Source organism: Mustela nivalis (genome assembly GCF_964662115.1).
Source record: "Mustela nivalis genome assembly, chromosome: 20".
Taxonomy (NCBI): domain Eukaryota; kingdom Metazoa; phylum Chordata; class Mammalia; order Carnivora; family Mustelidae; genus Mustela; species Mustela nivalis.
The window spans coordinates 40,052,235-40,065,405 of NC_139039.1; the positions used below are offsets into that span (position 1 = coordinate 40,052,235).

General features: G+C 61.9%; 1 protein-coding gene across 2 annotated transcripts in view; it reads right to left on the bottom strand.

Annotated features, from left to right (window-relative positions):
- The window catches only part of MYOM2 (myomesin 2), a 124,827-nt gene that overhangs the window by 63,819 nt on the left and 47,837 nt on the right, over positions 1–13,171 (bottom strand). The window contains exons 1-6 of one of the 2 annotated variants that reach the window (XM_082715277.1): positions 9,410–9,519; positions 4,882–5,000; positions 3,458–3,616; positions 1,505–1,643; positions 1,198–1,355; positions 111–203 (exon numbers count right to left, since the gene is read on the bottom strand). In XM_082715277.1, the coding sequence (XP_082571403.1) occupies positions 111–203; positions 1,198–1,355; positions 1,505–1,643; positions 3,458–3,616; positions 4,882–4,988 (656 nt within the window). In that variant the 5' untranslated portion in view covers positions 4,989–5,000; positions 9,410–9,519. Of the gene's footprint in view, positions 1–110; positions 204–1,197; positions 1,356–1,504; positions 1,644–3,457; positions 3,617–4,881; positions 5,001–9,409; positions 9,520–13,171 lie in introns of those variants that run through there. The other variant, XM_082715278.1, reaches the window with a different exon arrangement.

A 13,171-nucleotide genomic window follows, 5' to 3' on the forward strand; every position in this document is an offset into this window, starting at 1 on the left:
AGTGGACGTGGTGCTCCCTGAGCGGCTGTTTCTATGACGGGTGCCCTGGGTCTGGACGGTGGCTGTGTGAGGCAGTGCCCCGGGGAGCCCGCCGTGCCCTGACGTCTTACCTGTTGATCTCCAGTGTGTGCACGCCGTACTTGCTCTCGATCCTGTACTTGCCCGGCTCTCCCGCTTGGCAGATCAAACTACCATTTTTGTACCTACACGAGGGAAACACGCCTGTCACCGCAAAGACAGACTGGCATCCACCTTTTGTCCCAGCTTTCCTTGGGGCCCCGGGGAAGTTATCGCCCTGCCCTGGGAGCACCCCCCTTCCCAGGACCTCGGGCCCGTGCACCGCGGCGCAAGCAAGGGGCTGACCCAGGGCCCGTGTCTGTCGGTCCGCCCAGGAGAGAGCGGCTGCTGCAGGACCCGGCCTGTCGGGGACACGCTCAGCCTGTGACGGAGAGCGCCGCGGTGTCCTCGGACTGCGTGAGGAACGCGGGATAAACCACTCCCGAGAAAAGAATGTCACCCGCGCTAGCGGGATCCCAGGCCAGCCTCTCGGCAGAGTCGCGCAGGATCCCACGGCACAAAGCCGGCCTCCGCGCCCCACCCAGGAGGGCAGGACCTCGTCCCCCTGAACCCGAGACTCGATGGGTCTCTGCCTCCCCAGCCAGCCTGGCCAACAGCCACAGGACCCGGCGCTGATTCTCGGAGTGCACCAAGCACCCGGTTAGGTTATGAGGAAATGTGTGTGGCCTTTGCGGCAGGCTACGACCTCGGGGAAGATCATTATCGCTTCCAGCAAGCGGGAAACAGACCCACGCACACGACAGATGCAGAAAACAGGGTCTGCGGGGCCTGGAGACGCGACCCGTGACGTCGCCAGAGGCCTCGGCCGCGGCCCCACAGGCCGCCCCGCTGCGTTCAGGTCATCTGCAGGGACTTCCTCTTGAACAACAATCCTCGGAAAACTCAGCGGAGTCAAAATAACAGGGCTGGACGGCGCTGACAGTGGACGTTCGGGAGTGTTTATAAACGTTTAAATGTACGTCCCGTGGAGCTTCCCACGCGGTGGGCAGTGGGACGGGGTGTGTGCCATGTGCTCCCCCAGGGGACCCCTTCTGCACGTTGGCCCCCGGCATTCCCGGCTCCTTAAGAGGAAGTGCGGGACGGCGCCCCTGGGCCCCGGGGCAGGAACCCCGCACTCACCACTGCACCACGGGCGTGGGGAACCCTTGTACGGTGAAGCAGAGCTTCACAGACATCCTCTCCCAGACCGTGTGCGACCTCAGGCGCACCAGGATCTCGGGGGCCCGGCGCATCCGCTCCAAGTACGAGTGCCTGTGGCCCTCCAGCTTGTCCTCAACCTGCCCCGGGAAGCACGGACAGGTCAGTGCGCTGCGGGAAGGGGGTGCGGGCCGGGCCAGCAAGGCTGCCGGCTCACGGGCCATCCGCACGTCGCGTGGCCAGCCCACGCCCAGACCCGCGCCTCTCACGGAGCCCCGGGGCCCCCTACCATCTCCTGGATGGCGTATTTGTCCAGCTTCTCCTGAGCCTGGGCGCGGGCCAGGTGCACGTCCTCCTCCATCTCCGCCAGCTCCCGGAGGAAACGCTCCCGCTTGGCCTCCCCGTAAGCGGCCACCAGAGACTGGTACCTGCCGGGCGAAGAGGGGACATGAGCGTCATGACACGCAGAGAGGGTGAGAGCCCTTCGGAGGTCTGGAGGCCACAAACGCTCACCACCAACTTTCCCCAAGTGGGGCACACAGAGAGGAGGGGGGAGATGCTATTTCTGCTCCGTTTTATGTCTTTCTTTCAAGACTACGGCCCAGCTAGTGAGCGAATACCACCCCCGAAGCTGCTGTACGAAGGGCAGGTGTACGCGGTGTGTGCATGTGCCATGTGCTCCCCAATAAAACAGTTATGGGGAAGACGGGCCAGCTCTCCCTCACCGCAGGGTGCAGCCGGCACTGTCCCGAGGCCAGCGCCCTCTCAGAAGGGTCGCTGTGAGCAGACACGCCGGGACGCAGAGACACGGGGGAGTCTGAAGCCCCTAAATCGGACTTGTTCATGCCTCTGGGCCCGTCTTCCACTAGGACAGATGGAAAGGCACCGAAGGGGTATTTCTAACCCTCCGTACCCTCCGGAGGGCCATGCCGGGAGCTCAGAGCACGCCGAGGACGCCTTGGCTTTGCCCTCACATGAGGACGCAACAGTGACTCAAACCGACGCAACCACGGGTCCATCTTTCAAGGTCGGTTTTGTCCCACACCTTAAACTAGCATCTGCCCCAGGGAACTAGGGGACCAAGGAGCGGGAGAGACTCAGGCCACAGTCCACACACATGCTGGGGGTCAACAGACAGCTCCGGGAGAGGAGCCCCGCCGGTCTCAGAAGGACCTCCCACCGCGGGGACGGTCCCCAGAGCCTTTATCACCACAACCACGTGCATCACAGTATCCCACGGCCCAGCCCCTCCCGTCAGTACGAGTCGACCTCCCCCCATTCACTCCAATTCACTGGAAATCGGGGAATAGAAAGTTTCTGTGACGTGTTCAAGGTCACCACCAGGAAACATTAGTAAGATTATAAGGGTCGGGGCTTCTCACTCCCCACAACCACACCCTAAATGAAGACAACCATTTTTTAAATAGTCCAGTAACATAAAATCCAGATTTTGGTCACGTGTACATGTTGAAGTGATTCTCTCACAAAAGAAATCATCGTTGTACCATAAAACTTATACGGCAACGTTCCCACAAGGCCTCGAAAGGACCGTTCGAAGCTTGCGCAAGAGAGCCCGATCTCTTTGGCGGCCCGCGGCTGGGACACGGGCCCCTTCTTGCCAGGGCGGCGTTCAAAACAGGACATGTCTGCCGAATTCTCATTCTTCCCTTCAGGTTTTAAGGGTGTTCGTATAGAGAAAATGTTCTAGAAAAGTCCAGGGAGGCGAGGGGGAACACCAGAGCCAGTCTAACACAAACCATCATGGGCTGCTTCACTGTTTGCTTCTTGTAAGGTCTCCACCTGCTTCTCTGTGATCAGGGAATAATCTGGCCGCGTTCACGGCTAAAGACTCATCAGTGGAAACTCGACATGAACCTCAACCTGTCAGGTCTCGGCGCTTTCACAGGAGAAGCCTGCTCCTTGCGCAAAGCTGGTGGGCGCGGTGTGGGACAGGGCAGGGCGCGGACACAGCACGGCCCCGCGTCGTGGCCCCATGGGCAGGTTCCGCTGTGCAGAACGCTCCGGAAAGTGCCCCACACGGTTATCCCGTAGGACTCACTGAGACAGACGGGGGCGGAAAAAGCAGCCACCGGACACCGGAGAAGCAGGGGTGACCCTCCAGGCTCCTGGCTAATGGCCTGTCGCGGTTCCCGCGGTGGCCGCACACCCTCGCGGAGCCCCCACCCACGGAGACGCGAGGCCGCCGAGCTAGCCGGCGCGGGAGTGGAGGACAAGGCGTTACCTCCGCTTCTTCTCGTGTTCCTCCTCTTCCAGCGCGTCCGTGCTCAGTCTCTTGGCGCAGATGCTGCAGGTGGTCCCTCCGGACGCCGTCTGGCCGGCCGCTCTTTGGGAGGACGACCTCTGAGAGAGAGACCTCTGGGACGACCGGGTGGACGTGCGCCTGGAGGGCCACGGGACAAACTATCAGGCGTGTTGGAGGCATGTGCTGTCATCGGCAAAACCACACCCCTCTCTCCTGCACGCAAGTCAGCCTCAAACCGTGCCGGCACAGGGACATGCATGAGCACATGCACACACGTGTGCCTTCCTGAGCACACCAGCACGTGTGCACACACAGGTGCACACTCACACACACAGACACATACATCCCTGCGCAGGCGCTGCCCCATCTGTGCACTCATGCACAGACACTCGCACACACGTGCACAGTCACACACGCGCACACACACAGAGACCTACGTCCCTGCATTGGCACATCAGCACACAGGCGTCCTCAGACGGATGCGCTCACACACACACTCCTCTCTCGCGCCATTTTCCACACACGCCCGTGAGTGCCTGCCCCGCGCTGTGGCCTAAGGTCGTGATCGTACACGTGTCCGGGGATCCGAAGCTCCCAGAGGCCGCTGGGAGGCTGCGGGTGTTCGGCTCTTTGTGACGGGGACGGCAGCTGACCCGAGGCCACGGGCGGGTCTAAATATAACCTCAGCCTGGTGACACGCTCAAGCTCCAGAGACCGCGGCCCGGCACGCCCGGCACTGCCTCCGGTTGGCAGCACGGCCGGCTCATGGGCCCCTGAGACCACGGGCATCTGTGGTCCCAGGCAGGTGTGGCGCGTCCCCGAGGACCCCAGGCTTCAGACACGGGCACAAGACCTGCGGCTTCTCACCAGCCCCCGAGGCAGGGATACACTCACCTTTCTGCTACATCTACTATTATGGGAGCAAAACTACTGACATCAGCCTCTCTGCAACCTCCCTTTGCCCCCACGAGCCTCTCTCCTTGCCACTGGCCCTCCTGGCTGCCCTTCTGCGCCGGTGACATTTAGATCCTACTTCTGCGAGCCGCATGAGGAGGAGCCGGCAATGAGCACTTACTCATAAGTCTCTGCCATCATAACCTAAATGCGGGGCTCAGAGCCAGTCTCCCTGGATCCACGGGATCCACCAGGATCTCTCGTGATCCACTGGGATCCACCAGGATCTCTCGTGATCCACTGGGATCCACCAGGGTCCCAGCAGCACTCCACACAGAGTTTGCTGGGCAACCAGGATAGCCGAATTTCCCACCGGTGCTAGGAATGTGCCATCCCTGACCCTCCCCAAACCAGTTCATGGCCAGGGTGCAGGGGACCAGGTAAAGCCCCGTTAACGCCAGACCCCACGAACAAAGATCTACCAGTCCGAATGCTGGATTTCAACTTACTTTTTCGCAGCATATTCATCCAGAAGGTACCTTGTCTGAACATTGCGGTACGACTGGTCAAAGTGCTTGTGTCGCTTTTGGTAGAAAGGCACGGCGACCAGCGACATCTTGGTGTGCACCTGCAAGCACAGCGTGAGTCAGACGGCGCCGAGCCCCCTCGCGCGCGCGGTCCTGCTGCAACTGTCCGCACCAGCATCCGCAGCTGCTCCAAGGGGGACCGTCAGCTTCCACTAACGACGCTCAGTCAGGGGATGGGGGACGGGAGAAACACTGTCCAAGCGAACATAGTCTCTGGCTTCCAGTCTGGATCCCTAGTAAGTTCCCCCGGGACCGGATATCATGATGGGTTTGTGTCTCTGAAAATCCGAAACGGGGACTATGTTTCTTTGCAGTGTGAGCTCCACAAATACATTTGGAAAACCCGCTGGGTCCAGGCAGCGTGAAAAGCCACGTGAGTGATAAGGACAAAAATAAAATGCGGACTAGGGACGTAAACAGATACTTAGAATACAAGATAAGAGCAGAGGGAGACCCGAGCTGCTCCAGGAAGTGCAGACGGAGCACAGCTGGCAGGGAAGGGACCGCCAGGTGAGGCCCCCGAGGAGGTGGCCCTCGAGGAGAAGCTTGGCCATGGGCAGGCTGACCGGTGGAGACGGGGCAGCGGCAGGCGTCCCCACAAGCAAAGGGAAGAGGCCAGAAAACACGGGATCTCGAGATGCCAGAAGAGATCGTCCGGAAGGGCTGCCGCCGCACACGGGGGCTTTCCGTGTCTTCCCGCGAGCCGGGGGCTTCACGGCTGGAAAGGGGCTTCATCTCCAGGACACTGTGCAGAACAACCGCATCTCACGGGTGACGTGTGGACGTGGATGGCAGGGGTGGGCAGGGAGCAGGGCGGGGCCAGCAAGAAAGCCGGGGCAGGTGGGCAAGCCAGCACATTTTGGTTAAATTCTTGGAAAACTAGGAGTGACTGAGATCCACAGGGCGCCGCGTCTGTGAATGGAGGAGCGCAGGCACGGGACACCCGGCTCTTTGCCACCCGTGTGCGCCCCAACTACGCCGGGTGCCAGCTCCTGGCTGACTCGAGTCTCTCTGAAACGCCGCATGGACGGCATCTCTCATTCCCGGTGATCACCAAGTCCCGAAAGAGAGGACCGAAGGAAACCCAAATCGAGCTCCTCTTGTCCTTGGTGTTTAGATTAGAATAATCTGCCCCAGTTTACAGAAGCGACTCCAAGGCAAGGCCCCATGGCCCAGCGCCAGGGACAACAGGGGTGCAGACCACGGGGGACAGAGTCCGTGAGAAAACCAAGCAAACACAGAACGCCCTCCGAGCAGACTCCCGGTGGCCTGTTTCCTGCAGACTGTGATTTCCTAGAAGCACCGGGTCACAGAACTTGGAAAGATCCCGAGGGATTATCCAAACCCGTTGTACGTGGGGCCGGGGCAGGACCCCAGAGAGGAAAAAGGATTTCCCTGGAAACACGTAGAAAGGGCTGACCCCCCCAGACCTCTGTTTCTGGGCCTTTCACACTTCACCACACTAAAACTAATTTTTCCTCCTAAAAATCAACTCGCCAGGCACCCCCCATAGGCGCTCGGGGTGGCCTGGTCGTGTCCCGCCTCGACACCCGCTCGCGTTTACTGACTTCGCTTCAGACCTGTTCGCACGTCTGGCCAAGGGTCCCCCGATGGCCCAGGTGAGAAGACAGGGTGGACGACCTCGACAGGTTTAAACCGGGGGAGATAGCGCCCCTGGAAAAGGGCCGGGCACACTCAGGGGGCCTGTGTTTTTGCTCTGAGTGTGAAAGGCCAGCTGTCCTCACAGCCCGGGGACCCTTTAACCGCCCCTCGGCGCCCGGCCGACGCCCCGGCCGACCGGCCCCCACTAGATCGCTGACCCGGCCCATGGCCGACGCGCCTGCGGGCCTGCGGGGCCTCAGCAACCCCCTGGGGAGGCGCGAGCACGCGGAACAGCCCAGGGCACGGGGCTCCTGCCCTCCTCGCTCTGCCCGCGCCCCTGCTACAGCTCCCCCGCCACCACCCAAGGCAGTGGGGGCCGCGGCCGTCTCAGAACATGCCCCGCCCTCATTCCCACCTGACGAAGCTGAGGGCCACCAGCATCGGGAGCTTTCGGGGACTCTGCCGACGGGGTCATCCCCGTTCCTACCCGTCTCCCGCTCCACGGACACGCAGGGCCCCTGCCGGGGGCACCGGGCCCGAATCACGGAGCACTGCCTGTCAAGGACGGGACGCCTCAGAGCCCCTCCTCCGCGGACGGCTGCAAGCTCACGTCTTCTACTCAGGGGACTCCTGGCCCAGTGTGTCATCGCCAGCCCCCACCCCTGCCTGGGCTGGCTTTCCCCCCCGCCGTGGGCAAGCCGGACAGAGCAGCAGGCCCGCCGCGCAGCCGAGCCCACATGCAGGCCACTCGGGGAACCGCGGGTCTCCGAGCCTCTCCCCGTTGTCCCTGAGCTCCCCGGGCCAGAGCGAGGAGCTCTCTTGGAAACCGGCTCCTGCGGACTCAGCAGATGCCAGCCGGTCACAGCCTGGGCACAGGCCCTCGTCTGAAACCAGAGGCCGCTCCACAGCTCGACGTGTGCGAGCTCACGCTGTCCTGCCGGCCTTCCCCGCGAGGCCACGGAGCTCTGGGGGGTGGAAACCATCCGCCCAGGTCTCCGGCCCGTGGGACCCGGGGCCAGTGTCCCGCCTCCACCCTCCTGACTCTGCACCCAGCCCGCCGGCTCACGGAAGGCCTCGCACACATGTCAGAACTTCGACACCAGCGGGAAACGCGAGCCCGCCCTCCGGCCCGGGGCCGTGCACCCGGGACCTGCTCACACCCATCTCTCAGGACAGCAAGGATTTAATTCACAGACACACTTCAGCGACCATGCGTGACTGCCACTTCATAAAGGACACCTAAAAGCTCGCAGTCAGTGAACACACCAGATGAAGACTTCTCGAGAGGAAGAGAAAGGATAGGAGGGCGCACGATTGGCCCAGGCCCCCGAGGAACTGAACCCTCAGGACCCCAGACGGGCCCCGCCCACGCTCGTCTGCCCCGGGGTCTCCTTCCCCGAAGCTTTTCCCGAATGCTCAGCACCAAAAGAGACGACCACCGAGCACAAAATCCCTCTAAATCCTCCACGAGGAGTCCAACAAGCTGGGACACCTGATTCCCGGCAGCTCGACTTCTGCCGCGTTTCTCCGAACAAGCTTTCGGGGCTGCGGCAGGCGCTGCGGAAGCTCCCTGCAGACACAGAGCTCTCCGGCCCCCAAGGACCCTGAGTCCTTCTGTCCTGACGCTCCAGCAGGATCAAATTCAATCGAGCGACAAGATCATGTGTGGCTTCCTGGACGGGAGAACCTTCCAGCAACCCACACAGCTGCCGTCACCACCAGTCAGGGTTTACCCCCAGATTCTCTCGTTTCGGTAAGGGACCCGCGTCCCTCTGTCAACGCTGGCTCCACGTACACTCGGCCGTGAGCGGAGGCCGGACCTAGTTTATTTAAAAACCCACTTAGTGGGGTGCCTGAGTGGCCCAGAGGGTTGGGTCTCTACCCTCGGCTCAGGTCATGATCTCAGGGCCCTGGGATCAAGCCCTGCGTCGGGCTCGCTGCTTACTGGGGAGCCTGCTTACCACCCCCTCTCTGCCTGCCTCTCTGCCTACTTGTGGTCTCTCTCAATCAAGTAAATAAATAAAATCTTAAAAAAAAAAACCCACTTAGTGACCTTTGCCCCCCTCACTCTTGGATGCCGGGGTCACCCGAGCCTGGGAAGCAAGGGCTGAGCCCGCGAGGTGGGAAAGGGGAGCCCTCCCAGGGGAGACACCCCGCTGGCCTGAGCCCGGCTGCCTCCCGGCCCCTGCCCCACCGCCCTCTGGCAGGCACAGCTCCAAGGCCCGGAGAGCGGCGCCAGGCGCCAGCGGGGGCACGGAGCCCAGCGCCTCTGCAGGATTATAGCTCCTCGGAGAGCCCAGACGAGAAGACGGCCGTGAGAAGCTGCCGCTCCCAGCTGAGAGCCTGTGCAGCCAGGGAGCAGCCTGGTCGCCCAGCGACCCGTGTCCCCCAGGTACCCGTGTCCAGGGCGTGCGAATGACCTACTGACCCTTCTTCTCTTCAGAAAATGACCAGTTCTATTTCACACCTTTTCACACCTGCACTGTCCCCACGGGCGCCTTCCTGGCTCAGACTCTCGGGAACGCGGAGACCTTGGCGCATGGGTTGAGGGTCCCCTGGGAGCCACCACAGACCAGGGGCTGATGGGCCGGGGCTCTGCGGCGACCGCCTGTGGTGGCGGTGAAGGTCGTGACCACGGGAAACAAAGCAAGTCCTGAAATCCGGTCCAAGAAACAGACTCAGGCTGAGTCGTTTGCTGCCTTCTGTGTTTCGGGGAACGCGCCGGCTCACACCAGCTTCCCCCGAAACAGGTCCACCGAGGAAACCGGACGGCCCCAGCCTCGGCACATGGCATTAGTCCTTCCTGCAAAGCCCCAAATCAGAAAAGGAAAGGAGAAAAGAAACTTACCCGGAGAGAGAGGAAAAAGACCAAGCGGAGAGCAGCCTTGCCTCACCCAGTGCACCCACGACGCGGCTCTGGCTGAAGAAGGCACAGCTATTTCTCCCTCCAAATGCCCAGCCCTCTCTCCCATTTATGGCCTGGGAAGATGCTATATATAGCCACAGGGACGGCCTCGCCCCAAATCCATGACCTACATCATCAGTCATCAGCCTGATCTTAGGAGGGAAAAATCGACAAGCTGGAAAAAATGAAAGTCGGCAAGTGCCAAGTGTCCGTCCTGACCCACGGAGGGCACCTCTCTCCTCCCAGGACAGGCGCGTAAGGCCGACGTTCTGCCATGCCTATGCTCCTCCGACTCTGTTTAACGCTCCCACACAAATTCTTAGCCTTCTTTTCAGCCCCGCCGAGCTGAGGGTCCCCAGGCCCTTTGCTGGTGCTTCCGGATGAGCCCGAGAGCTGCCCGAGTTCTGGGGTGCCGTTTGCTGAGTACTGGCCGCAGACCCGACTCCCGGGGGTTGTGTGTTTGGGAGGTTTCTTGGTGTTGCTTTTACTCCAGAAACTCTCAAGCTGTCACTAGTCTCACCCTGAAGTTGACTTAGCAGGAAGGTCTTTCCCAAAAGAGGAATCGTGCCCGGCTGCCAAATTCCGTCTTATTTATAGTTAATAGCACAGATGTGCTTCCCGGGCATGTAACCACCGGAGGACCGTGGGGTGTCCATCGTTGTGCACAAGTGTCCCACACAAGCTGGCGTGCCCGTGGTCTGGACCCGGGCACGTGGCGCCAAGAGGAGGGGCCGTGTGGGGTGGACCGGACCTCAGAAGGCAGAGGACTCCGTTCGAACCACAGCTCGGCGTGAAGAGGGTATGCCCGCCGGCCAGCTGGCCTACCTCGCCGTCGGCCCACCTGTAACACAGCTCAGTTTGTCGCGATAATCGGAGGAAATGCCATGCCCCAGGGCCCACGTGCCCAAAACTCTCCAGGTTCACACGTGTGGTGGATCAGGAACACAGCTCGGGACCCGCCCAGCAGACGGGGTCAGCGAATGTGTCCGCGAAACGCGACAAAGCCAGAGCAGAGGTCGTTGACCGGACCCACCGAGGGCCCCCGCATACTGAACGGAGGCTATCTACTTTCACCTTGTGTCTGCTCCTCTTCTCCCCAGTGGCCCAGCATTTCTCTGAATGCCCGTGTGTGCGGGGCACCAGATCAACAGGCCGCTGCGTGGTACTTCTGCTGACCAGCAACCCCTCCAGAAGGAAGCCCGTGCTGCCCGCCCTGGGGAGGTCCCGGGGGAACAAGCAGCCCGGGCCGCTGCTCCCCGCCCACGGGGGTGGCCCCTCCGGGCACAAACGGACGATGACAGGCCCCACCTCTTGTCAAATGGCTTCTCTGTCACCTGCGTCCCAGGAAACCAGCCTCTCCCAACCAAACAGTCTCGCTCCAGGGAGAGACCAGAGACGTACGAGCGCCTCACACCCCGCGACAGTCAATTTCCGAACGCTCCCTCCAGCCCCTCCCCCAAGCAGGGTGTGACCTCCCCGGACGCCACCTCTCGAAGAGGAAGAGGCTGCCGGGCCCAGCCGCGCTGCTCAGAGCCGCAGGACGCAGAGCTGGGACAGAGCTAGGCCCTGGCCGGAGAGAGCGTCACTGCCTCCAGGTCTAAGACCCTCCCGCACCGCCCGTGCAGGCTCGGCTACCTCGGTGCGTCCAGGACTGTCCTCTGCAGATGAAGCCATAGGCAGTGCATGTGTGTGTGAGTGTGTGTGTGTGTGTGTGCATGGAACCCGCCAGCCACTAGGAAACCACCAGCACGCTTAGAGACACAGGATGCGGCCTCGTCCACGAGACATCACGGACCCCACTTATCCCGGCACCACGGCTCCCAGACCCCGCCAGACTGTTCTCGCCGGTGTGGACGGCATTCGCTTCTCCCAGAAGAATTTGGTCCCGGTGTTCAGGTTGCGGTGTGGTGGGGCTGCCCGACCCCAGCCTGTGGGGGGACACACGACCACCCCCCACCTAGACACCCCCCCGACCTGGCCTGTGGACAGGACCCGGGACCCCGGCCCCGCCTTGTTCAGCCCACTCCCCAGGAGCCACCGCCACACAGGCCATGTCCACCTCGTCACGTCCACGAGGGTCTCAGCACCTTCCCTCCTGCCTGCGAGCCCGGGGGGCCTGAGGCTGCCCACCCAGAGCCAGCCCGCCCCCGGCCGCCTCACGCCTCCCACCTGCAGTAGGAAAACTCCGGCAGAGATTATCTAAAGAGCCGCACGGCCGCCTGGGCCTCAGTCCCATTTTAATCTGCTTAAAATACCCAACATCTGCCCGACATACCTTAAACCAGGAGGTGCTCTACTAAAAGCAGTCTGGTTTTTAAAATGCGCAAAGGACCCGAGCAGACACTTCTCCAGGGAAGACACACCGATGGCCTGCAGCCACGGGCGACGGCGCTCGAGGCCGCTCTTCACGGGGAAGCGCCAATCCGCGGCCCAGGCGAGGCCTTCGGCTGCCAGAAGGGCTCAGACCAACGCCCAGCAGAAACCCGGAGAACAGCGAGCGTCGGCGGGCGCGAGCGCTTCGGAGGCCGTGTGGGGCCGCGGGGAACGCAAGCCGGGGCAGCCGCTCCAGAAAACAGTGCGGAGGCTCCTCAAAAAATTAAAAAGTACATTCCTGTGTGACCCGGCCAAGCCCAGTTCTGGCTCTTCATCCGAAAGAACGGGGCGGATCGGAAGGAGACGCCGGCACCCGACGTTCACCGCATCACGACTCGCTGCAGCCGAGGCCCGGACGTGACCTCCGTGTCCCTCAGCGCAGGAGCCGATGGAACATGCGGTGTACACAGGTGGTGCTCGGCCCGAGCAGAAGGCTGCCTACCGCACGCTGCGGCGTGACCCGACCGTGCCGCGACGTCCGGGGAACGAGGACCGCGCGGCGGGACACGCGGCGGGAGGCTCGTGAAGGGGTCCAGCTCACAGAGGCAGACGGACCGCAGGCCGCCGGGGGCTGAGCAGGGAATCGGGGAGTTACTGCCCCGTGGAAACCGGGAGTCCGTCAGGCAGGAGGGGCACGGTCTGGGGAGCTCTTGCCCCGCGGCTGCACATGGTGAAAACGCACCGTTCGCTTAGAATGTTAAGACAGTAGATTGAGTGTTACGGGGGGGGGTCGTTTTGTCTCAATTTACTTTCAGTTGATTACATCAAGAGCATCCGTAGTGTCCGCGGCAGAGGTCGGGGACTCGTCGGTCGCCTGGACACCCGTGCTCGTCACGTCAGGTGCCGCCACCCCGTTTCCCCGCCCCTCATGCCCCCCCTCCAGCGGCACTGTTCCCTGTGACTGAGAGCCCCTCATGGTTTGTCCCCTCTCTGATTTCATCTTGTTCCACTTTTCCCTCCCGCCCCCCGGGATCCTCTGTTTTGGTTCTTAAATTCTACAGATGAGTGAGATCCTATGACGGCTGTCGGTCTCCGACGGACTTATGTCGCTTAGATGATGTTAGCTGTATTCTTACAGCACAGAAAAGCCCTGCTCCCTACAGATGGTGGGACCAACCCGGCCTTGGCGTCTCCGGCCACCAGCCCAGGGACGGGTCTCCGGGTGTTCGAACATGCGTGACCCTGGCAACACCCGCCTCGTGCTCAGCAAACACCGTCGCGGCATCACGACGGCCTTGCGTCCTAAAGATGTGCACCTGCGCCTTCCCTGCTCAGAACCGTGAAGGGGCAGTTTAAACCTCGAGAAACCCCCGTGGGCGAGGTGAATGGGTC